This window comes from Doryrhamphus excisus, chromosome 4, assembly GCF_030265055.1.
Source record: "Doryrhamphus excisus isolate RoL2022-K1 chromosome 4, RoL_Dexc_1.0, whole genome shotgun sequence".
NCBI classification, from domain to species: domain Eukaryota; kingdom Metazoa; phylum Chordata; class Actinopteri; order Syngnathiformes; family Syngnathidae; genus Doryrhamphus; species Doryrhamphus excisus.
In genome coordinates this window covers 2,298,232-2,326,128 of record NC_080469.1, presented here as the reverse complement: position 1 = coordinate 2,326,128, position 27,897 = coordinate 2,298,232, and the positions used below count along the sequence as shown (strand labels likewise).

The 27,897-nt window shown below is 37.6% G+C and overlaps 1 protein-coding gene across 1 annotated transcript; it reads left to right on the top strand.

Annotated features, from left to right (window-relative positions):
- On the top strand, positions 1-26,324 carry zgc:110329 (uncharacterized protein LOC550500 homolog). The gene is made up of 8 exons (XM_058071500.1): positions 1-299; positions 9,014-9,199; positions 10,373-10,447; positions 12,847-12,942; positions 13,580-13,696; positions 19,192-19,248; positions 20,585-20,701; positions 24,309-26,324. The coding sequence occupies exons 1-8, from the start codon at positions 213-215 to the stop codon at positions 24,642-24,644; spliced, it is 1,071 nt and encodes a 356-aa protein (XP_057927483.1). The 5' UTR covers positions 1-212; the 3' UTR covers positions 24,645-26,324.
- Positions 26,325-27,897: the final 1,573 nt, after the last annotated feature.

Genomic DNA, 27,897 nt, shown 5'->3' with positions numbered 1-27,897 from the left:
ACAAAGCCGGCTGCACGGAAGTGGTGTTGTTGCCACGGTGTGAAATGAGCCGATATAGTTTGAAAGAAAAAATACATCACTCGCTCGAAAAATGCGGTTAATCTTGTAACGGTCACTTATTTGTTTTTTCTTGTCAGTACCTTGCAATCGCTTGAACTTATCGAAGGGATAGTTTGTGGGCTACCTTGCTAGCTTCACCAACACAAGCGGCCATGCCTCCCTACTCTGAATTGAGGAAAAGCAACCACTTCTACTACTTCATCAAATTCACCCTAAATGTCTATTCGATGCTTTTTTCGGTAAGTGTTCTTCATTTAATTTCATATTAACACCCAATTGGTAAAACAATCACTTTCGACGTGGCTCTTCATTGTCAACGCGAACCACCCAAAGAGTACACCAGACTACAATTGGGAATACGTGCTTTTAAACAATGGTCTTCTAAAGGCATACATATAAGTTTTACAAGACTCATTTGTGTCGATTATGAATCAGGATTAGTTATCATATTATTCGGCATAACCCAACAAGACTTAACACCTCACATTTTAACCCACGTTTATTTTTTAGTTATGAAAGCAGAGTCCACGATTAGGCAGCGTTGTCGTATATGATATGATATATATCAAGATTCTATATCGATATTAAACACGTTGTCCTGAATAACGCGAATGATTATGTTTATTATTGTGCTTATCGCAATGCTATAACCCATTTCATCCTGTGTCTTCACGCTTTGTTTGTGTCAACTTAAATCGCCATGTTTGCTAACGGGATTTTGTATGTACACCTCCGGGGTCTTGCTAGCTAGCCACTGAATCATCATCTCTCTGTGTAAATGTATACTCTACAAATCTCTACAAATGGTGGTTATTTGTAAACATTCAACACGTTTTATTCATTGCTGGACAATGTGCAATATCAAGATCAGTTATTGTTCGTAGCGTTTGGCATCGTAGCATCACCACCGGCTAATCAACAGCACCGTGGTGCAGGGCGTTGGACCTCTTAAAGGGAAGATGATGCTCTTTTTTTGGTGCTGCCGACACAAAATAAAAGACGCCCAAAATATGTTTTTTGTTGATGTTTGGACCAATATATGTAAAGTCTCATGTAATACGAATATGAAATGGGCAAAATGTCAGGACAATTCATTCTTAGTCTTTATCAGGTTAATTGTAAATAACAAACTTAACCCATCTGCATCTAATCTATCTTCAGGAACATGTGTAGAATATTGATATCCAATATCCATTTGCAGCATCACATATTGTCTCAATATTGCTGAAAATGCCTGCAAAACATTACTAACATAGTTTTATGTGATAAAACTTTTGTGATAATTACATCCATTTACAAAGCCCATTCATGACAGGTATTTGACCGCATTGCTACACCCTTCCATTATGTTTGAACCTGTTAGACCTAGAAACGCATCACGTTTACGAACCACTGTTCCATGTTTTCACCATTTGGGAATAATGGCTCTCGCTGTGGTTTGATGGAGTCCCAGCGTCTTAGAAATGGCTTTATAACATTTTCCTGACTGATGGATCTCACTTTAGCTCAGTTAAGTTAGGTTTGGATTTTATTTTTATTCCCGTAATATAATTTTTTTTATTTGAAAATTGTTGAAATTTGTTTTATTTGAAAAACAGTTGCGTTGTCATTGACTAATAATGACGTTTTTTGATGATCTGATACATTTAAATGTGGAATTGCACTGCTAATGATGTGTTCAGGTCAGAATAAAGTTTAAAACAGGACACACGGGCGGCACAAAAAAAATAACAGCAACCACGTTCATCACCGTAAGAGGCGGGGTACACCCTGGACTGGTCGCCAGCCAATCACAGGGCACATATAGACAAACAACCATTCACACTCACATTCATACCTATGGACAATTTGGAGTGGCTAATTAACCTAGCATGTTTTTGGAATGTGGGAGGAAACCGGAGTACCCGGAGAAAACCCACGCATGCACGGGGAGAACATGCAAACTCCACACAGAGATCCCCAAGGGTGGAATTGAACCCTGGTCTCCTAGCTGTGAGGTCTGCGCGCTAACCACTCGACTGGAACTCGAATGAATGACTCTACGAGTCATTCATTCATTCATTTTCTACCGCTTATTCTCACGAGGGTCGTGGGGGGTGCTGGAGCCTATCCCAGCTGTCTTCGGGGTAGTGAGAGGCGGGGTACACCCTGGACTGGTCGCCAGCCAATCACAGGGCACATATAGACAAACAACCATTCACACTCACATTCATACCTATGGACAATTTGGAGTCGCTAATTAACCTAGCATGTTTTTGGAATGTGGGAGGAAACCGGAGTACCCGGAGAAAACCCACACATGCACGGGGAGAACATGCGCAGTTTTAATCAGTTCCGAATTTGTTAGATCCCTGTTTTCCACGATACCAGCTCATCAAAATCTTTGATGCACTTTTGATACTCTTATTCATCTGTCAAGCAAACACAGCCATCATCATCATTTACAGTCGGATTTTGAACATCACTGCTGGGAGGAAACCGGACTACCCGGAGAAAACCCACAGGGAATCGAACCCGGGTCTCCGAGCTGTGTGGCTCAATATTTATTTTTTTTATGCTTCCAAAGACATGAGATGTTGTGTTTTCTGAATGAGTTTTAAACAGAGTCACTGTTTGACACCAACTAAAATCCTGTTTATACTTGTGTTGTACTAAAACAGTCTCAGTCTGTATTCTGGTTAAAATATACTGTAAGAAAAAAAAATCCATCCACTTTCTATACCGCTTGTCCTCATTAGGGTCACAGGTAAGGTAGAGCCTATTCTAGCTGACTGCAGCAAACTATAAACTAAGAATTTTTTGGTGATTTTTATGACCGTATCAAGATATCATCGTTATCGTCGTTATCATGAGCCATGCATTGCAAAACGTATCGTATCGTGAAATACCCCGAGATTCTCAGTCCTACTTAATGCAGCCCACCCTCAGACTCTACCTCCAGTTGCATCCAGTGAAATTGAGTTTGAGACCCCTGCCCTAGACGGATCAAATCTATATGAACCAAAGACAGGGGTTTGAACTGCAACGTTTTAGAAAAAAAACACAAACATGTTGACTAGAACCACCCTCGGCCATCTTTGTGTGGAGTTTGCATGTTCTTCCCGTGCAAGCGTGGGTTTTCTCCGGGTACTCTGGTTTCCTCCCACATTCAAAAAAAAAACATGCTAGGTCATTCCAAAAAAATGTCCATAGGTATGAATGTGAGTGTGAATGGTTGTTTGTCTATATGTGCCCTGTGATTGGCTGGCCACCAGTCCAGGGTGTACCTTGCCTCTCGCCCCAAGACAGCTGGGATAGGCTCCAGCATCCCCGCGACCCTCATGAGGATAAGCGGTAGAAAATGAATAAATGAATGAATGAATGTTGTCTAGCATATTCCAAAGTCAAAGCTGATGTGTGTGAATATCTTGTTTTGCCTAAAACGCAATAATAGCTCTGCTTTAAAGGAAATCAGAGAATTACATTTAAAAAAAATCTGTCAATTGATTGGATAATTGATGAATGATCAATTTATTGTTACAGCTTTAATATACAGGTCATTGTACAGTAAACCTCGGATATATCGGATTCAATTGTTCCCACTGGTTTTGTCCGATATAAGCGAAATCCGTTATATGCGTATACCGGAAAATGTCCGTTTTACGCATATATCGGATTTATATCCGGTATATGCGTAAATGGGATTTTATCCGTTCTAAAAAGGCACTTCCTTGACTATGTTTCCAATGTACCTGGACTGGGCAATGAAAAGAGACGTAAGGTAATGAGAATTTAACTTTATTGGACTCTGAGCATAACAAATTGTTAATTAAGCTAGGCCCTGTTACGCCCGTCAGGCCTACGTTATTTCCAATAGTGAGGTTAAGATCTCATTCACTGCTGTGCTAGTATTATTGACGTCACTCACTTTTATATTTGTCCTAAATCTGGAGCCAGGAGAAAGGCAATAGCCAGTGACATCAACAAGATTAGCATAACGATGCGGCCATCCGATATATGCGAGGGAAATTTAATGGAAATGCATTGGAACGGGACTGGAGATTTTGTCCGAAATAGGCGAAATCCGTTATAAAAAATCCGATATATGCAATGAATTTTTATTGGAAATGCATTACAGAAAAATCGGTTCTTTTTTATCTGTCCGTTGTGAGCGAATTTCCGATATATCCGAGGTTTACTGTACATCTAAAATTTCAATATTGTCATATGTAATAATGCATGACCAAGTCAGTTGTTGCTTTTTCAGGCCTCTAATAGGCCAACATGCGTATGACTATCTGAATATATTTTTATGTGGTACGTATGAGGTGTACTAAGAAGCAGAGCTACAATGTCACCTTCTGTACGAAATTGCCACAATAAAAAAATAAAAATAAAAAAAAAGATAGAGCCAAATCCATTGGTGGCTAGTAAACCACCACAGCTTTCACAATGGAAATCATCAGCACAATATAAAGTGATGGGACAAACAAACAACAAACTACTTTACTTTTTTATGACTATAATGTAAGAGAAACCCCAACTGTGTGCCTTCCATTTCATTATTAACTGGCAAAGTGTGCAGTTTTTAGGAATCCATGCTGTCAGTTAGTTTAAGCCACAAGGCAATCAATCCTCTACAATTCAACCTTGATGATTGATAGTTTATTCAAAGGTACTATTTTAGTTGTGCCCCATTCTGGAATCGATTGGATCAATCACCACGGAGTCTGTTAGTCTCTTTTTATGTTTTTTTTTTTTTTTTTTTTTTACCTACGTTGCAGTGTCGGTAAGAAGGCTGACGTTGGATGCGGGAATGAAGCTAAATGTATTGGCCAATGCTTTATGGAGGAATGTGAGCAATAAATGAAGGTGAAGTAGATAAACTGAAGTGGAAAGGGAAATTGCTTGTGTGCTCAATTGAAAAATCAATAACAGGAAAGCAAACTGTTCATTTTCTTTTTTTTTTGCACCTTCACATGGGCCATACAAGGTCTTTGAATTAATATCCACAATTTTTAATGTCAAAAATTATCATTTTTTAACCAGAAGTTGAGTAAATTGTCCATAGGTGAGTGTAAATGATTGTTTGTTTGTTTATATGTGCCCTGTGATTGGCTGGTGAACAGTCCAGGGTGTACCCCGCCTCTCGCCCAAAGACAGCTGGGATAGGCTCCAGCATACCTGTGACCCTAGTGAGGATAAGCGGCAAAGAAAACGCATAGATGGAAGGAGTGTGTCACATTACATCTGGTGTATTACTAGTAACATTCAGAAAAAGAATATCATACAGCAGTAAAATATGGTGGTGGTAGTGTGATGACCGGAGGCTGTTTTGCTTCTTCAGGACCCGGAAGACTTGCTGTGACGAATGAACCATGAAATCTGTTGTCTACCAGAAAATCTTGAAATGTCCGGCACATTTAAGAATGACAAACATGCAAAAAAAATAAATAAATCAGGAACCTTGGTTAGAGTCATTTGTTCCACAAGGTCGGACTATAACCGAAACAGATGCAAACCGAATCAATTCATCCATAAGAAATATAGGGTTTTATTATTTATTTAATGTATTATTATTTAATTTTTAACAAGCTTCAGATTAATCAACTGTGGAAATAATGGCTAATTAAAGCCCTAATCCCATTGTACTGATTAATCGATGCATTATAATGCAGGACTAAGATTTTTCAGGTTTCTGATTGGCCAAAATACGTACAACAGACTGAACAGATTTTTTTTTTACCCAAAGACAATAGTATTATCATATTAGTCTCCAAAAGTGTCCTAATAAGACCAGAAAAATTGCTAGATTTTGCAAAGCTAAGCAGGATTATTTTTTTTAATTCTTGTTGGAGAACAGCAAGATGTGCGAAAAATACCGAAACGCTGAACAGTGGCATATGTTGAAGTTTAGAGAAAGTTAAAAAAATTCAAATTTTTTTTTAAAAGAATATGTTATATATATATATATGTATGTATATATGTATATATATGTATGTATGTATATATGTATATATGTATGTATATATGTATATATATGTATGTATGTATATATGTATATATATATATATATATATATATATATATATATATATATATATATATATATATATATATGTATATATGTATATATATATATATGTATATATATATATATATATGTATATATATATATATGTATATATATATATATATATATGTATATATGTATATATATATATATGTATATATATATATATGTATATATATATATATGTATATATATATGTATATATATATATATGTATATATATATGTATATATATATATATATATGTATATATATGTATATATATATATATGTATATATATATGTATATGTATATATATATGTATATGTATATATATATGTATATATATGTATATATATGTATATATATATATATATATATATATGTATATATATGTATATATATATATATATATATATATATACTTTGCTGTTGTTTCCTTTAAATTATATATTATATATTATATATAATTGTATATTTTTAATGTAATTATATTATATACGTATATATATACATAAATTACCTAAAATATAATTATATATTTTTAATGTAAATATAAAAAATATATAAAATATATTATATAAATATTATATAAATTATATAAAATATATAATACATAATTACATTAAAAAATATATAGAATATAATTACATTAAAAATATATAATTTAAAGGAAACAACAGCAAAGTTATACAGCAAATATATATATATTTACATTAAAAATTAACATTAAAAATATATAATTTAAAGGAAACAACAGCGAAGTTGGAAAAATCAGCAGTAATTTTAGATAATATTTTTTTTGATAATGTAACTGGTAATTCTTCTGCCAGAATAAGCAACAACTCTACTTAAACCTACCACAGGGATACATTACAATTGTATTTGTTTATTGAACACGGAACACAAGCCGTAGTCACACTTGGAACATGTTTACATTAAGTGTCGATGTCAACATGGTATCTCACTCTCTAATAATTTATGACATGATTACGCCTGAAGAGTCAACTATAATTTATCCACTCCCCTCCTTGTTAGCGGGGGGTCTGTTGTGTTTCATCATTTGCATGTTGCTTATTGCACTGCTTAATGAGATGGAAAATATCATAGTGATCATAGTGCCGTTATGTACTATATCCACATCGGTGTATTTGAGTCTGGAATGCAGTACATTTCTGTCATTTTTCAGCCTGTTTGTTTTATTGATGTAGTCTGGACATAGCTGTTTCAGACTCAATTTTTTTAATGTCAAAATGAGCTAAATGCATGAATGTACAATTAGATTGTGTGTCATTTCAGACTTGCAGGTTTTTACACCATTTTACACAAACCCAATGCAACAGCATTGAATAAATCAGGTGTATTTCATAGCGATTCTCATTAAATACAGTATTGTGTTGTTGGTCCAAGGTTAATTGGGTCCAGACCGGACAGTGATAAGTGGATTTCTGCGAAACAGGATCGCTTATTTATAAATTGAATATTTTTGTAGTAATAGAGCATAGAAAATCTGTTTTTTTTTACCTTCTGAATATCCTTTACACTTGTATTACCCAATGTAGTAATTAATTCAAGAAACAATACAAGCAGTTGATGTGCTATATATATCACTATATTGACACTTACTATGGTACACATTATGTCATATCACCTCCTACTTTGGTATGTGACAAAAAATTAAATAAAAGTAAAATAAAGTAAAAAAAAAAACTTAAATTATATTAGGAAAGCAGGAAGTGAACAAATGTAACAGTTACTGATTGTAAAAGTACCAGATGGAGGGGTAGGATTTAATAAGCTTTGCTTCTTCCTACTCCTTTTGGACATGTGGAACTGGGAACTGATTATGGGATGCATTCAATTGCAATCTGATGCATGTTCAAATGCCTGTTGTTCCAGCAATCGAGTCTGGTGCTTGTGTGTCTCACTGAACATGACAGTAACATGACTGACACCTGGTGACCAGTGGAGAATACTACATATAATCACGTCTTTGAATGCGTCTCCTGAATGCCTTATATTTGTATTGTTGTTTAGTTAGCTGTATTTATGCTTGAAAATGCTTAATTTAGGTAAACATTTACAATTTGGGGCGGCACGGCGGGCGAGTGGTTAGCGCGCAGACCTCACAGCTAGGAGACCAAGGTTCAATTCCACCCTCGACCATCTCTGTGTGGAGTTTGCATGTTCTCACGTTGTGTATTAATAACACAACAAGATGCACACCATACTGTATTGTACTCTATCCAGGAAAATGTATGCAAACCGAGGCCAAACACACTCACCAGGGGCGTACACTAACCGAGGTTCCACTGTACACAATTTCTTCTGTTGCTTTTTTTTGTTACATAACTTTTTGTTTGAGGCTGCACGGCAGTCGAGTGGTTAGCGCGCAGACCTCACAGCTAGGAGACCAGGGTTCAATTCCACGCTCGGCCATCTCTGTGTGGAGTTTGCATGTTCTCCCCGTGCATGCGTGGGTTTTCTCCGGGTACTCCGGTTTCCTCCCACATTCAAAAAAAAAACATGCTAGGTTAATTAGCGACTCCAAATTGTCCATAGGTATGAATGTGAGTGTGAATGGTTGTTTGTCTATATGTGCCCTGTGATTGGCTGGCCACCAGTCCAGGATGTACCCCGCCTCTCGCCCGAAGACAGCTGGGATAGGCTCCAGCACCCCCCACGAGGAAAAGCGGTAGAAAATGAATGAATGAATTTACAATTTGGTTGAATATGCTTTTTTTTTTTTTTTTTTTACTAAAAAAATGCCGTATTCAAACATAAAGCAGCTTGATTTATGAATACATTGAAGTACTATTTATAAGCTGTACTGTATTACACAATTATTTAAATGAGTTAAATAATTATATATGAATAATTATGATAGTAAAAAAAACAAACTGTTTTGTGTTTTTGTCCAGCTGGTGGGTCTATGTGTGCTCTGCGTGGGGGTGTATGCCGAGGTGGAAAGGCAGAAAAATCGAACCCTGGAGGGTCTCTTCCTGGCTCCTGCTGTGGTGCTAATCCTGCTGGGCCTGGTAATGTTCACAGTCTCACTTGTGGGCATGGTGGGCTCCCTCAGGGACAACAAAACACTGTTGCACATGGTAAGGATGGTTAAGAGTATGTGTGTCTTTCTGCAATTGTAGTCAGACATGAATGTCATATCAAACTTAAAAAAATCAATTTTGTAGTCCAAAATCTGTCAGGAATTTGGTGTTGCATAAAATAATATTTTGTTATTTTTTTTCCTTTTCCGACACAGTTCCTTTGCGTTCTCTGTGTTTTGCTACTTCTTCAAAACAGGATCGCTTATTTATAAATTGAATATTTTTGTAGTTATAGAGCATAGAAAACCTGTTTTTTTACCTTCTGAATATCCTTTACACTTGTATTACCCAATGTTGTAGACATCATAACTACTAATTCAAGAAACAAACTATAAAACTACTAAAAATACTATATATATATATATATATATATATATATATATATATATATATATATATATATATATATATATAAAGCTATATATATCACTATATTGACACTATGGTACCCATTATGTCATTGGATGCTCATATCACCTCCTACTTTGGTATGTGACAAAAAATTAAATAAAAGTAAAATAAAGTAAAAAAAACAACTTAAATTATATTAGGAAAGCAGGAAGTGAACAAATGTAACAGTTAAAAATTAAAAAATGTAGTCTAAAATCTGTCAGGAATTTGGTGTTGCATAAAATAATATTTTGTTATTTTTTTTTCTTTTCCGACACAGTTCCTTTGCGTTCTCTGTGTTTTGCTACTTCTTCAAAACAGGATCGCTTATTTATAAATTTAATATTTTTGTACTTATAGAGCATAGAAAACCTGTTTTTTTACCTTCTGAATATCCTTTACACTTGTATTACCCAATGTAGTAGACATATATATATATATATATATATATATATATATATATATATATATATATATATATATATATATATATATATATATATATATATATAAAGCTATATATATCACTATATTGACACTATGGTACCCATTATGTAATTGGATGCTCATATCGCCTCCTACTTTGGTATGTGACAAAAAATTAAATAAAAGTAAAATAAAGTAAAAAAAAAAAAATTATATTAGGAAAGCAGGAAGTGAACAAATGTAACAGTTAAAAATTCCAAAATATAGTCCAAAATCTGTCAGGAATTTGGTATAATTTGAATTTGGAATTTTGCATAAAATAATATTTTGTTATTTTTTTCTGTTCCGACACAGTTCCTTTGCGTCCTCTGTGTTTTGCTACTTCTTCAAGCCATCGCCCTCATCATCGCTCTCATCTTTGAGAAGAAGGTAAGCAGGTTTTCTTATGGAGGAATTATGCTCACCCGGGTTGCCCTCCAGAGGTATTGGAATAGCGAAGTCAAATCCTTTATGATTGATGACTGATGAATTTCTGGGCCTTATGTATAGAGCTATCGCTGTCAAGTTATTTTGGACTTACGCTACTTGCGTCGAGAACCCTATCAATCTAGTACAGTAAACCTGGGATATATCGGATTCAATTGTTCCCACTGGTTTTGTCCGATATAAGTGAAATCCGTTATATGCGTATACCGGAAAATGTCCGTTTTACGCATATATGGGATTTATATCCGGTATATGCGTAAATGGGATTTTATCCGTTATAAAAAGGCACTTCCTTGACTATGTTTCCAATGTACCTGGACGCGCAGGCAACGCTGCAAACGCTGCAAATGACGTCGTATAGCGGCCTGTCACGATTCGGCGAATCGGAGCGCCACGATGCGGCCATCCGATATATGCGAGGGAAATTTCATGGAAATGCATTGGAACGGGACTGGAGATTTTGTCCGAAATAGGCGAAATCCGTTATAAAAAATCCGATATATGCAATGAATTTTTATTGGAAATGCATTACAGAAAAATCGGTTCTTTTTTATCTGTCCGTTGTGAGCGAATTTCCGATATATCCGAGTCCGATATATCCGAGGTTTACTGTAGAACACTTCGTTCCCGAAATTTGCAATTAGCAAAACACCCTCTCCCGATTTAAAAATAAACTCATCTCTTTGCAACTGATCCCTGATAGGCTGATATGTATCACCAGTGGTGATACAAAATTGTTTATTTCAGTGAACTGGATCATTCTGGTTCATTCAGAAAAAGATCCGTTCATTTCGGTCATGTGCATAGACCCAGTCAGCCGTGCCGAGTCACTCCGTTCACTCATGTTCACATTTTTTCCGACTCAACAGCTCAACAACAAATGATGACTAGTGGTGTGTCGGTCTTGAACGAACGGGTCAAAAAAACGATTTCTTTTTTGTGAAAAGTCACCGACAGTGTGGGTCAATCTCTCGGTCTCGGCTTTCCAATCAGCTAACCCCACCCACCCACAGAGATAGTCCCGCCCTGCAAAAGGAACGGTGAACTGATTCTCCAGACAATAAAAAAAAAAAAGCAACTTACAACTTAACGGACTGAACGGGTATTTTAGGGGCGGTGATCTCGTTCATTCCGTTCACAAAAAAAGAACTAGTTCTTTTGACTCGTTCGTTCATGACCGACACACCACTAGTTTCTACCTTCTACAGGACATTCCCAATGGTTGTGCTGGCTATGACTAATGTTTGTGTCATGGTTCTGATCCATTTTCCATCTTTAGAGTCATAATTGCTTGTTTTTCACCCATAGACAGCTTTCTGGTTTTCATGGTTTTTCACCCGTAAATGTAAAAACCTATCCCGACCCACTCTGAAAGTGAGCTTAGACATTCAGTGTTATTTATTGATTCAGTTAGTGTGTAGTGAAACACACCCCGGTAAAAAAAGACACACTTTTTGCTCAAATTAAAAAAAAAAAAAAAAAAAATCTTAGCTCGATGGAAAACGTCTATTATTAGTTTGAACCTTTTCTTTTATATTACACAATTTTTTTGCTCAAATATTTCAACTTTGTCTCGTACCTTTTATCTTGTAATGTTATGTCCATATTCTCATAATATTCTGAATTTTTTAACGGAATTTAATGAAACTAATTTTCCAAAAATTGCAACTCATTCGTTGTTTTGTTTATATGTCACAATATTGTGAAAATACACATTTAAATCTTTAATATTTCAAATTCATGCTATTTTTGTCTTAATTTATTCTGACTTTATTCTCCAAAATTTCTGTCTTTGTCATAAAATTATTGTTTTTTTTTTTCATTTTTTTAGTTGGTTTTTTTTTGTGATTGATTTGTAGAATATACCAAAGGCTAATACAAAAAACAGCCCAGAGCTGTAAATGGCCCTGAGGCTGCACTTTGAACACGCCTACTGTAGCCAGTAAAGTCAGGCCTTCAAATTAAAAGAAGCACTCCATCACACCACATGCTGGATGCATGTGGAAGTTCTTGTGGAGGACCAGAATTTCATATTTTTTCTGAAAATTGGCCTTAATTTTATAATGCTGAATCTGATCCAATAATTTAAAAAGTCTCTTTTATTGCAAATGTTGATCGGAAATCACCAAGCTAGTAGCCTCAACATCGCAGCATGAGTGCTGACATTTTTTATGCGCATCTTGATTATTTGCACGATTTTTCACGTGTGGTCTTGCGTCATAATCCTCGTCGACAGTAGGGAGAAACTATCATATAATTTATCATTTCCTCAATGTTCCTCAATTCCCTCCATGCTTGTTGAAAGTAACATGATTGTCCACCAACCTGTCTACTCTTTCCAGACGTCGGCCTTGTTTCAAAGCAGTATACGAGAGGGAATCAAACACTATTACGATGATCTGGATTTCAAAAACATCTTGGATTACGTGCAACAGAAGGTATTTGTTTGCTTTTTTTTAATTAACTCACAGAAGAATAGTTTTACAATATATAGTATGTGTGTGATTTTTTTTTTTTTATTATTATTTTTTTTAGCAACAATGATGATGTGTTATAGTTCAGTAACCTGGTCATGGTGTTTAGCAGATGCAGAAGAAAATGTGATTAGTCATGGCTGACCATGTAGCTGCTCAATTAATACATGTGGGGCGCTGCCTGGTTACGGTGCATTTTGTATTAAAGCAATACAAATTGCAATGGCACGGATGCCATTTATGATGGCCAGCTGGTGACGCCTGACAGTGAAAATTAGAAACCGAGTCGTCCTTCAGTATTTGGGAAAGGTCTTCCCACGCTGGACACTGACTGTATCATTGAAATATTATTTGTTATTAAATATCCACTGTAGCAATGTTAAAAAAGCCATATTTTACCGATGAAAAAGTCTAAGTACAACTTTAAGTTTCCACAACCGGAACGGATGCTCACTGGAGTGCCTTACGGAATCAGTAGGAGTGGCACTTTGGAGCAAGGTGGACTGGATCAGGACCAGAACGGATTCAGTATATGGATACTCAAGTTCAATTTTTTGTGGAATCACAAACCTGTCTAAATTGTTTTGTTTTTCTGCTCCAGTTTTCATGTTGTGGAGGGGATGAATATAAGGACTGGACAGTCAATCAATACCATTTCTGCAATGGTACCGGTCCACTTGCATGTGGGGTTCCGTATACCTGCTGCGTCCGCCGTAAGGTGAGTGCTACCACTATATTACCACTGAACAGCCACATATTAAAGTGGAACCGCAGGGGTCTCAAACACGTGGCCCGTGGACCAAATGTGGCCCGCAGGACACTAGTTTGAGGCCCCCGCCTTGATATGAAAGTTTAATGTTAGTGCGGCCCGCGCAAGTTTGATATGGATGCTGTATGGTATCATGTACCCAGAAAAAATTATTACGTTTGATTAATGTTCATGTTAAAGGTTAAATAACTGTTAATAGTTATCCTCCCTATCCGTGTGGAAGTGGTAAGTTTTTGGCTATTTAAGTTTAAAGTAAAGTTTAAAGGAAATAACATTAAATTAAATTAAATTAAATTTTTCTTGTTAACATTTATGATACTTGTGGCTAAATAAAATTAAATTAAATTAAATAAAATTAAACAAAATTTAATTTAATTTTATTTTATTTTATTTTATTTTATTTTATTTTATTTTATTTTATTTTATTTTATTTTATTTTATTTTATTTTATTTTATTTTATTTTATTTTATTTTATTTTATTTTATTTTATTTTATTTTTATTTTATTTTATTTTATTTTATTTTATTTTTATTTTATTTTATTTTATTTTTATTTTATTTTATTTTATTTATTTTATGTTTCTTGTTAACATAACTGTCAGTTAGCAAAGAACTACAGCGTCAACTCCTGATGACATCATAGACAGGCGACAGAGCTGAATTCTAGTTCCAATACATGTATTATCAAGCTGATATTAATGATGTATTGTGATAAAAATATATTAATTATGTAAAATATGATGTAAAACAAGTACACCATTTTAAACATACATACTGTAAGTCTGAAACATTGGCAAATACAGGATAGGGCCTCCATTAGAACAACAGTTGTTGTAGTAATGCGTGTTTATGTGTTCTTTTGCTGCCAACCATCGTTTGCTTTACTGTGCTGTTTAGTCATTCTTATGCTATGTAAACAGAGCGAACTCATTTTTCAGTACTAACATGGCACCGGTTTGTATTGACAAAGAAATAAACATGAAACTTTTATGATGCATAGAGATGCTTCTGAATCTCCCGCTAGCATGTGTGCTTTTAATTGTATTCGCTCAAGCGGCGTCCATCTGTGCCACCCCACACGCGATCACAGCACATCCTATTGCACATCCCAGATGCATACCTTAGCCCCCCCCCACCCCCACCCCCACCCTCTCTCTCACACACACACACATATACTTTACAATATGTGCTTACAATGGAACCTTGGTGAGTGTACACCCCGGTTAGTGTGTTTTTTGGTTAACATACAAAATTTACACCAAAATTTTTTCCTTGGTTTGCTTACATTTTGTCATCAGCACACAATATGCTACTGTTGTGGTATTATGGATTATTATTTTATAAATATTTCATTCATTCATTCATTCATTTTTAATCAGTGGCTATCTAATTTGCATATTAGGCTCCCAATTTGTTAGATCCTTGTTTCCACGATACCAGCTCATCAAAATCTTTCATGCACTTTTGATACTCTTATTCATTTCTCAAGCAAACCCGGCCATCATCATCATCATTTACAGCAGGATCTTGAACATCACTGCTGCCTGCACTAAACAATGGCAGTGTTAATCATTCATTCATTCATTTTCTACCGCTTATCCTCACGAGGGTCGCGCGGGGGGTGCTGGAGCCTATCCCAGCAGTCTTCGGGCAAGAAGCGGGGTACACCATGGACTGGTGGCCAGCCAATCACAGGGCACATATAGACAAACAACCATTCACACTCACATTCATACCTATGGACAATTTGGAGTTGCTAATTAGCCTAGCATGTTTTTGGAATGTGGGAGGAAACCCGGAGTACCCGGAGAAAACTCCACACAGAGATGGCCGAGGGTGGAATTGAACCTGCGTCTCCTAGCTGTGAGGTGATATTATGGATTATTATTTTATAAATATTTTTTTAATAAAAATTTATATATTGTGAAACTTTGTTTTTAATGGATTTTCATCACAAAAAGTTCTTGTTAGCAAGGTTAACATGGACAAATAACTGGCAAAGCACGATGGTGCTATCTGTGTTCATGTTTTTGGCAGACTGGAACGTATTAATTGGATTTACATTATTTCTCATGAGATTAATTTGGTTAGAGTCGGGCCTTCTGGAACAGATTAACTCATTAAATCTCTGAATCTTCTTTCTCTTTGGGCTTTTCCCTTCAGGGGTCGCCACAGCAAATCAATCTCCTCCATCCTGCATGTGTCTCTCTCACACAAACTACCCTCATGTCCTCCTTCACTACATCCATAAACCTCCTCTTGGTCCAATATATTCACTATCTCTCCTCTAGACATGTCCCAACTATCTCAGTCTGGCCTAAAGGACTTTATCTCCAAGGCCTCTAACATGTAATGTCACTCTCATGTACTCATCCCTGATCCTATCCATCCTGGTCACTCCCAATGAGAACCTCAGCATCTCTGCTACCTCCAGTTCTGCTTCCTGTCTTTTTCTCAGTGGCACTGTCTCCAGACCAAACAATATGGCTGGTCTCACCACAGTTTTATATACCTTTCCTTTCATTTTAGCTGAAACTCTTCTATCACATCACGCCTGATACTTTTCTCCACCCGTTCCATCCTTCCTGCACACGCTTCTTCACCTCCTTTTCACAACCCTCATTGTTCTGTATTGTTGGTATTTAAAATTCTCACCTTCTATATCTTTTCTTTGTGTAACCTCACTCTTCCACTTGGGTCCCTCTCATTCACACACATACGTATACTCCCATCTTGATGCGGCTAATCATCATTCCTCTTTTTTCTAGGGCAAACCTCCACTCTTCTAGCATCTCCTCCACCTGCTCCCTACTCTCACTGTCATTAAAGCTCAGAATCTTCACAATGAAATCCTTTTAGTACCGGCCATTTTATACCATTTTGACTGATTTTTTTTCAAGGCCTGTCCTGACTGTCATAACAGAGTTTCCAGCAGGAGTCCTTATATATATATATATAAATGGAATATTTTCATATTTGGAGCATTAAAAACCTCTTTATGACATAAGAGAAAATAGGACAAAAAGACAGAAAACCTTGTATTCCTAAATAGAATGCAGACATGATTTAAGTTGCTTATCATTCACAGCTTTACAGTCTATACAGTCTATGACAGGGGTCTCAAACACGTGGCCCGTGGGCCAAATGTGGCCCGCAGGACACTAGTTTGAGGCCCCCGACTTGATATGAAAGTTAGTGCGGCCCGCGCAAGTTGGATATGGATGCTGTATGGTATCATGTACCCAGAAAAAATTATTACGTTTGATTAATGTTCATGTTAAAGGTTAAATAACTGTTAATAGTTATCCTCCCTATCCGTGTGGAAGTGGTAAGTTTTTGGCGATTTAAGTTTAAAGGAAATAACTTGAAGGCTACCGTTTAGGTCGCTAGCTCTCTAGTTTGCGAGTTAGCATGTGTCTCAAGACCCTGCAGTTGCGCAATATGTTGTAAATAAAAAGAGTATAAATGTGACTATAGTCGTGTTTTGTCATGTCTACAGGGCTCTAATAATGCTTTGTTCATTTTAATCTGAAAAAAATCATTTGTCTACCCACCAACTATATGTGGTTTCTTAAGTTTTTATTATTTGCCGTTTTATTATTATTATTATTATATTTATTTATTTATTACTGATTGATTGATTTTCTATATTCTATATGAATTTACCTCAGGGCCACTGGAGCTAGGGTCTGGGCAAGGCTGGGCCGCATCAGGTTAAAAAAAAAAAAAAAAAACGCATTTATTAAAAACAGAAAAATATACAAACTTTTTCAGTGCTTTGGTTCCGATTTTCTACAAGAAAAGCTCTGATAAAACATTCCACTGTTCTCAAATATCTTATTTTTTATTTTTCTGCACAAAATAAGATGAAAAATAAATAAACAAATCAAGAATAAAGAAAATCACATATAGTTGGTGGGTAGACAAATTATTTTTGTTCAGATTAAAATGAACAAAGCATTATTAGAGCCCTGTAGACATGACAAAACACGACTATAGTCACATTTATACTCTTTTTATTTACAACATATTGCGCAACTGCAGGGTCTTGAGACACATGCTAACTCGCAAACTAGAGAGCTAGCGACCTAAACGGTAGCCTTCAAGTTATTTCCTTTAAACATAAATAGCCAAAAACTTACCACTTCCACACGGATAGGGAGGATAACTATTAACAGTTATTTAACCTTTAACATGAACACGAATCAAACGTAATAATTTTTTCTGGGTACATGATACCATACAGCATCCATATCAAACTTGCGCGGGCCGCACTAACATTAAACTGTCATATCAAGGCGGGGGCCTCAAACTAGTGTCCTGCGGGCCACATTTGGCCCGCGGACCGCATGTTTGAGACCCCTGGTCCAAAGAGAGGTCTATACATTATTTTTTTGTTTGATCCTGGTACGTAAATATTTCATCCCCAAGCAAAATGTGACTTCGTACTTTCTGGCGAGATCAGATATGTTTTGTAATTGGGCTGAGGGATGAGGGATTTTGTTCTGCCCCTCACAGCTAGGAGACCAGGGTTCAATTCCACCCTCGGCTATCTCTGTGTGGAGTTTGCATGTTCCCCCCGTGCATGTGTGGGTTTTCTCCGGGTACTCCGGTTTCCTCCCACATTCCAAAAACATGCTAGGTTAATTAGCGACTCCAAATTGTCCATAGGTATGAATGTGAGTGTGAATGGTTGTTTGTCTATATGTGCCCTGTGATTGGCTGGCCACAAGTGTCGCCCAAAGACAGGAAAAGCAATAGAAAATGAATGAATGAATATAGTCCTCAAGGCATGCTGGGAAGCCCACGCATTACCCAACATACAATTAGTATAGATACAATATTATTCATTAGCATTAAATAGCATTGTTTTGCATGCCATTATGCCGTGTGTGAAAAATGTTGATTACCTTGTGTTGTTTTAAGATGTGCAAATATACACATTATTTTGATTGGATTTTGTATTAGCGCATTTTTTTTTTTTACACCTTTCCCATTGGTGTCTAAAATAACAAATGTCTTCTATTTTATCATTGCAGAAAGAGACTGTTATTAAGTCTCAGTGTCTATCCTGCAGACAGAGATGTTCTGGTATATAGACTTCATTTCTCTCTTTAAATGAAATGGCCGTCCCAAGGGGACAACTCCGTGCTCCCAATGTCATCCTTGTTCCTCAAAGCACTGATACGGTCTCTGGAAGCGGTGTGCCACTGCTGGAGAAATAAGGAACATTTGGCCATTGCTGACACATATATATATATAGTGATAGAAGAGTGTATTAGATTAGCTTGCCACCATTATCGGTTTTCTAGCATGCTGGTTCACACTCTGGCTGGCGGTGCACACATAAACACTTCCCTTGGAGGAATGTCACTTTTTACACGATGGTTACCCCCGTGGTTTTCTGTATGGTCTCATTCATTCATTGTGGGTTCTTTCCACAGGTAGGAGAAGTCATTAACACTCTGTGTGGGTCCAAGGCTCTGGCTCTCGATAAACAGGTGCGTGGAATAACTGGTAATTGAAGCTATTTGTGTGTCTTCCTCGTGTGTGTGCTCCGGCGATATTAGATCATGTGTCGTTTCCATCAGTGGATGGTTGTGTGAAACAGGTAATGAACTACATTGTATCACAGTAGAAGAAGAAATTATCTTTCAGGAGGTAGGGAACACACTCGGTGCTTGTTTGGATTTGCATACACATCGATGATGTTTAGCTTCTTTTCTCCTTGATGTACAGCAATTCCTCGTTTATCACAATTAATTGATATTTATTGATGAAATAAATCATCGTTAGAGCATTACAAACCTGTTTATGACCTTCTAAATGAGTATTACTACCGTTATTAGAGCCCTCTAGGCATAAAACAGCACCCCTATAGTCACTTTTACAGTCGTATTACCCGATACAGTAGACATAATAAGACAAAATAAGACAAATGCTCGTGTTTGTTGCTGTAAATGTGTTCCGGTGCTGGGTGAGCTGATTCGGGGGGGGGTGGACAGGAAGTGGCATTGGAGGGTTCAGAGTTGAGTTTTAGCTTGGCGTGTGTTATGGCCACAACAGTATCTATATACACCCCGGTTAGTGTGTTTTTCGGTTAACATACAAAATTTACGCCAAAATTTTGCTTACATTTTCTCATCAGCACACAATATAGTAATGTTGTGATATTATGGATTATTATTTTATAAATATTTCATTCATTCATTTTCTACCGCTTATCCTTACAAAGGTCGCGGAGGGGTGCTGGAGCCTATCCCAGCTGTCCTCAGGCGAGAGGCGGGGTAAACCCTGGACTCCAGCCAATCACAGGGCACATATAGACAAACAACCATTCACACTCACATTCATACCTATGGACAATTTGGAGTCGCTAATTAACCTAGCATTTTTTTTGGAATGTGGGAGGAAGCCGGAGTACCCGGAAAAAATGAAAAACAGGTCTTCCCAATTTATTAAGAGTAGCAAAACAACAATTTAAAGCTTATATATTTTTTATTAGGCCGGCTAAAATGTATCATGTGAATAAAGTCAAAGTATTATGGGAATAAAGTCATAACATTATGAGAAGAAAATGTACAAAAATTACACTAATAAAATTAATAATATGCGTTTCCATATGCATAAATTATTAGCATATCTACATTTGGTGCTTTCCAAAATATCCTCACCTGCTTGCATGCCAGTATCAGACCGATACCAATATTGAGTATCACCTAGACATCCTACTTTTATCACAAAGTGAAAATGAATGCGTATGCAAAATTATTATTTTTTGGCATTCATAGTTTGAAATTGAAATTGTGCCCTTGCTGTCTTTTCCTCTTGCATCAGCGTGAAACCCTGCAGGAAGTGATCCACGTGCGAGGCTGTATCCATGCAGTCAACCTCTGGATGAGTGACAACATCGGGATAACTATTGCACTGTGCTGTGCCATCGGGCTGCCGCAGGTAATTTCAAAGACAAAGGACACGCTCCCTGTAGCCCAACAGTTTGAGCCCTTCAGTGTTCCACTGAGTCTTTTTTTTTATATTATTCCAGCTGCTTGAAAAGTAGCATGGCGTAATACAACAGTGATAAACTTGAAACTGTGTAGACTTAGCTGCAGTTGAACTTTGCTTTTTACCATTAACTCATTCGCTAGACGTATTTAGAGGTTTTTATCTCCAAGGCCTCTGACATGTAATGTCCCTCTCATGTACTCCTTCCTGATCCTATCCATCCTGGTCACTCCCGATGAGAATCTCAGCATCCGCATCTCTGCTACCTCCGGTTCTGCTTCCTGTCTTTTCCTCATTGGCACTGTCTCTAGACCAAACAACATGGCTGGTCTCATCACAGTTTTGTATACTTTTCCTTTCATTTTAGCTCAAACATCACGCCTGACACGTTTCTCCACCCGTTCCGTCCTGTCCGCACACGCTTCTTCACCTCCTTTTCACAATCTCCATTGTTCTGAACTGTTGACCCCAAGTACTTAAAATTATCTCTTCTCCCTGTAACCTCACTCTTCCACTTGGGTCCCTCTCATTCACACACATATAATTTGTCTTGCTGTGGCTCATGTACTAATGTACATGTACTCGTTACTGATCCTATCCATCCTGGTCACTCCCAGTGAGAACCTCAGCATCCTCATCTCTGCTACCTCCAGTTGTGCTTCCTGTCTTTTCCTCAGTGGCACTGTCTCTAGACCAGACAACATGGCTGGTCTCACCAAATGTGTAGCAGTGTGCAAACTAGTCTTTTCAGGCATATGCCATCTAAGGCAGTGGTTATCAACTGGGAGGTCGGAACCCAAAATTGGCTCATGGAGCCGTTTTCAGTGGGTCACAGGTCTTTTCCAAGAGGATAAAATGAAACATAATGTAATGATCCAATGTCTGTGAATGAGCCTCACGTTCTTCTCTGCGCTATTTGCTTGCCAAGGTATATGCCGTGTTTTTGGGTGTTTTTGGTGCCAAATTTGAGTGGAAGAAGAAGGACTTAACATGCCGTCGGTCCAAAACACAGCTGCAGATATCTGCTGCAGAAGAGCGTTGCATAAAGAGACAGCATTTCAGTGCTGTGTTGAAAACAGTCCCTTTTTAAAATATAAAATATATAAAAACTTGGGGTTGAAAATGCTCACAATTTGGGTCACCACTTGTCATAAAGGGTTAATGGTGGGTTGAAAGCCACTGATATAAATTGCGTAACACTGCAGAGACAAATAAAACACAGAAACTGCTTTTTTTTTTAAATGGCACAACTTCATCTTCAATTTCAACACTGCTTCTTCAGACAAATAAAGGAGACATGATTTTTTTTATTGCTCATAAACAACAATAAACCACACACACACATTGTACAAAAGACTCATTGTTATATCCTGTTATGTTCTAGTTTATTTTAGGCTGACATGTGTGCGGGTGTGACTCGGATTTACTACGCTGGTCGGGTACCTGAACGCGTCACGGTAGCCGCTAGCTTCGGGAGTTGATGTCACGGTAACTGTTTAGCTCCGGGCGTTGTGGTTCGTGGTTGATGCTATGTATAACTTACATTAGCCGTGTGCGTCTATAAACGTGAGTAACCTTCATTCTCACTTATTTAACGTTAAACGCCGCCGATCTATATCCCGGTTGTGTAGCGTTTTGTGCCGTTATATGTCCAGCCGCCTGGCTGGTTGCTAGCTGCCTGTTAGTTAGCCTCGTTAGCATCGCTGCTGTGTCGCGGTTCAGTTGTGAGCATATTGCTAACTCGTGTATATTGTAGTGGGCTTTGTGCTTGTGCTTGGTTCCATTGTAGTCACTTATAGACTCGTAAATTTAACTAGTATTGTTACTAGTTAAATTTATACTTAAATTGCTAACTAGTATTGTTTTGTGTGCTTGTACACACACACACACGTGCCCCCACGCGCACCCACATACCCGTGATGTGACACGTGATCCAAATAAATAAAGCAGCCATCAATCTGGATGCGGACACTGCACTCACCTGAACAGAATTGCTGTCCTGACCCGGCGCCCTGGAGTGATTGCTGACCATTACTGCACCCAATTAACCCCCCCACCCCCCTTATTACACACACACCCTCTACTCTGCAATTACACTTTATTCCAGCATGGGGTCACTAGCCACGTTTACATGGACCCAAATATTCCAATTCCATTCAGGTCATTTGCTCAAACAGAAATAATGTAACCTTTGTATACGCCTCATTCCCAAAGAAAAGTGCCAATCCCAATGAATATATAATGGGGATTCCCAGGGGTGGAATATTCCTTTCCCCAATCCGATTAATGTATTTTGTACCCGCTCAAACAGAAAGTTGTCAGACTGCGTTCTTCTTCTTCGTGGTGTTTTTCTTCTTCTGTTGTTTATTGGCGGTTGGCAAGCAGCTTTGGTGTGCATTAGCGCCATCTGTGGAACAGAATCTAAACCAGGGGTGGGCAAACTACGGCCCGGGGGCCACATCCGGCCCGCCAAGTGTTTGAATACGGCCCGCCCAATCTTTCAAAAGTATTTAATTTAAACTCAACATACAACCTGGCATCATGGCCTGAGCCAACCTTTTGATGGTTGTATCAATTTGGTTGTTTGACATGGTCTGTTGTTTACAAAGTGCTCCTGAAAAAAGAGACACAAGCACATAATAATAATAATAAAAATTAAAATAATAATTATTATATTATTATTATAACTATTATGATTATTATATTTATTATATTAATGCTAATTATTATATTAATTATATATAATAATATTGTTATACTTGCATATTTTACATAATAATAATATAATAATTATTATTTTAATTTTATAATATTTTATTATTTTTAAAATATTTAAATATAAATATAAAATAATAAATAATAATAGCAGATTGCATGACAATTTTACAGATACAATAATACCAGGTGGACTGTTACGTGTAAAATATATAGTCTGCCCCCCCCCCCCCCCCGGAAATTTTGTTACATCCATGCGGCCCGCGAGTCAAAAAGTTTGCCCACCCCTGATCTAAACCCTTCTATACGCCATTCACAAGTCCACTTTTATTCAAAAAAGAAAATACATATCTATATAAAACATGTGCCCAGCTTAATTATAAAATATTAGCAAGATTGAACTTTATCTTTTCCTGTTCCCGAGTGCGTTTTTTCAGCCAATGCTGAGATATGACGTAACACGCAGCTCCAGACGTTCTTCAGTTTTAAAAATGGAGGTGAGCAATCGGCACTGGACTGCTAAGGAAAGTTTGTTTTTGATTCAAACTAAATTCCAAGACTGGACGAAGGAAAAACTGTCAATACGGAGTTATTCCAACAAGTGAAAGAAAAAGTCGGTATCACGTGATGTTGGTGTTTACGCTTTACTGGGCATGCCCCATTGACTATTCTGGTTGATTATAGCGGCACATGTAGACACACCATTGGAATATTCCTTTCCATGTATACCATTGCTTTCGGAAAAGTCATTCGGAAAGAGAAAAACTCCTCATGTAAACGTGGCTACTGATTTAACCGATGTACGATATGTATTAATCAAATGCAACATGTCTCTCTGCAGCTGTTGGGCATCGTCCTGAGCTGCGTCTTCTGGAACCTCCTGGTGGAAATGAGCCAGTCCACCGACATGGTGGACTTCAAGCTCAAGAAGCTGGAGTTCAAGTACAGTGAGCTGGACCTGGCCGGTGCAGGATGGTGTATGTGCCTGCCGAGGGACGGCGGCTACTTGCCCATTCCGGCCTCCGAGCCCGAACTGGACCCCATTGACATTCACCTGGAGAAGCTGAAGAAGCAGCCGCCTCGCACTCATTCCCAGCTGCGTGAACTTCAACAGTCCCGATCGACCACCGGGCTGGACGAGGTAGACATCGGCCGTAAGCAGAAAAGGGAACATTAATTGGTCTTCTTGCCCTTTCTCGTCTCTGCGTCATTGTAAACTTTTTATTTGTTTGATTTGTGTTGCACTAAGGGTTAAATCTCTGATGTTGGATTTAGGGAATTTGGTTGAATCCCAAATACTTTGTCACTTTGCTGATTGTGTTTACTAAGAATTCCAAGAACAAACAACAGAGCAGGGGTGTCCAAAGTGCGGCCAACCAATTAATCAACGATTAATCGCTTATCCAATTAACAGTATTCGCGATTGGTCGGCATGAGCTCTGGCTTTGCTGCCGGAGTTTTTGTTGGGAACATTCCCGACCGTTACTCGTGTTAGCACCTCAAATTACTCTGCTGAGAACTCTGTCTTAATTCAGGACAAGGGAGGTCTGAACTCACCACATCAAAAAACTGTAAGGAGTCGACAGCTGTTACAAGGCTAGCTAGCAAGCTAGTGGCTAGCTAGCTGGTGGCAGCTTTTAGCCTCCATAGCATCTCGGAAACTTCATGGGGACATTCCGGGCTGTAACATCGAGTGGTGAGAGACTATATTCGCTATAATAACGAACAAGTCGTAAAAGCAAGCTAACAGGCTAACAACGGTCGGTGTTGACAAGGCGTTGCTTAGCGACCACAACTATGCGGAGATCCAAAGGGGAAGGGTTCACCCCGCGGACCCCGTGCGGTCAAAATATTCCCTATATGTATACGATTCATTCAGACCTCCCACAACCGCAAACGCCTTTGCATCCGATTTTGGATCAACCTTTGCAATAAAAATCACTTGTAATGCGTTGATGCTGCGTTAACACTGTTAATTAATTCCCATTGTTAGCTAATGACAAAGACACAACACAAGCTAAATAGTCAACAAGAATTAATTGGTTGCTCACGGAGATTTACAAAATAAAAGCATGGCAGTTTTTACCTGGAAAGAAAATGCACCTAGAGTAGTTTTAGAGTGTTTATTAAATAAAGTGAATGTTAAAGTGGCCCCATGCATCCCTTGTTACCTCTCTGTGGAAAAAGTTTGGACACCCCTGACATAAGGCATTGACTTTTAATTATTTATTTATTTTTAAATCTTGTTGTTTTTTTTTTTAAGGATTTTTTGGCATTTCAGCACACTTAATTTCATTTGAGCCTTTGCAACTCATCCGCTAAAGCTTACCTCAGGCTGTTTCCGAAACGGCCCCGATAGTCAAGAGGACGAAAACTACTGTATCTTGTGTACAAATTAACGGTCGAGTCTTGGAGGTTTTTCAGTGTGTTGATAAATAGGACTAGCCACGTATGTCGTGCGTGTAACATCTGTGACGGATGTGTACAGGTTGTGTAATATTTTTTTATTTTCTCATTAGGAGTTTGATTTGTGCAGTCGGTGTTTTGTAAAACTGATAGTTGTGGAATAACACGAATGCATGTTTTGTACTGTGTATGACTATAAGCGGGTTTATGATCCTTGGTTTACATTTGGAGCTCTCCGAGGAGGGATTTAGTTTTACGTTTTTTTTTTGTTTTTTTTTTCTACATGGGTTTTTATTCTTTCCATCTTTCAAAGGGACAACAAAAAGGGAGAATGCAAACTCTTCAAAATCTTTGACCGTGTTTTCATACACCACTGTTTTGAGCTTCCCTCCAGCTCTTGCCTTGTACCAACACTACTGCTCCTCTTAATAAACCTGAATTTGTCTGCTGAGTTTTGTGACAGATGGATGCGTATGCAATGCATCACCTCACATTTACTATTTGGCATTCACCGCCGTGCAAATTTTGAGGATTTTTTTTGTCAATTTATTGTTATTTAACCATGACATGCGGTGAGGTTCACGGCTGATGAGACACTAGCCACGTTTACATGAGGAGTTTTTCTCTTTCCGAATGGAATCTTTCCGAATGACCTTTCCGAAAGCAATGGTATACATGGAAAAGGAATATTCCAATGGCGTGTCTACATGCGCCGCTATAATCAACCAGAATAGTCAATGGGGCATGCCCAGTAAAGCGTAAACACCAACATCACGTGATATCGACTTCCTCGACTTTTTCTTTCACTTGTTGGAATAACTCCGTAATGCCAGTTTTTCCTTCGTCCGGTCTTGAAATTTAGTTTGAATCAAAAACAAACTTTCCTTAGCAGTCTAGTGCCGATTGCTTGCCTCCATTTTCTTTTTTTTTTTTTTTTTTTTTTTTTTCGCCCCCATTTTTTTTAAATGGAAGAACGTCTCGATCTGCGTGTTACGTCATATCTCAGCATTCGCTGAAAGACCCGGGAACAGCAAAAGATAAAGTTCAATCTTGCTAATATTTTATAATTAAGCTGGGCACATGTTTTTATATAGATATATATTTTCTTTTTGAATAAAAGTGGATTTGTGAATGGCGTATGGAAGGGTTTAGATTCTGTTCCACAGATGGCACTAATGCACACCAAAGCTGCTTGCCAACCGCCAATAAACAACAGAAGAAGAAGAAGAACGCAGTCAGACAACTTTCCGTTTGAGCGGGTACAAGATACCTCAATCGGATTAGGGAAAAAGGAATATTCCACCCCTGTGAATCCCATTATATATTCATTCGGATTGGCACTTTTCTTTGGGAATGAGGTGTATACAAAGGTTACATTCTTTCCATTTGAGCAAATAATCCCAATGGAATTGGAATATTTGGCTCCATGTATACGTGGCTACTGTCTCCTTAGGAATTCCCCAGGACTGTTGTGATACTTTGTTGTAAAAGTCTGGTCATCTTCTGTTGAGCTTGGATACATTCATCCATATCATGTTCATTCATTCATTCTTTCTACCTGTAATAGATTTCACTTGCTGCTAACGGCTCTTCTTGCTGGTGCAGCTGGCTTTTTCTCTCGAGGAAGGACAGCAGCGACAAGCACCGTCCAGCTCATGCACGCCGCTGACCCCCGCTGACCCTTCTGAGGTAGGTAGCACTGCATTAATGTAAATTAGCAAGAATAATGCCATCACATTTGCATTGTAATGTCATGGTGTATAATAAGCGTTTGTGTGTATTATTGGTGACATGCTGACTAACAAGGAGAGGAGAAAGTCACAGTAATTTCTCACTTTGTTCGGTCATTCACTGTTTGATTGAAATTCTGATAAAACATTCCACTGTTATATAGCCAAAAACTTACCACTTCCACACGGACAGGGAGGATAACTTTTAACAGTTATTTAACCTTTAACATGAACATGAATCAAACGTAATAATTTTTTCTGGGTACATGATACCATACAGCATCCATATCAAAC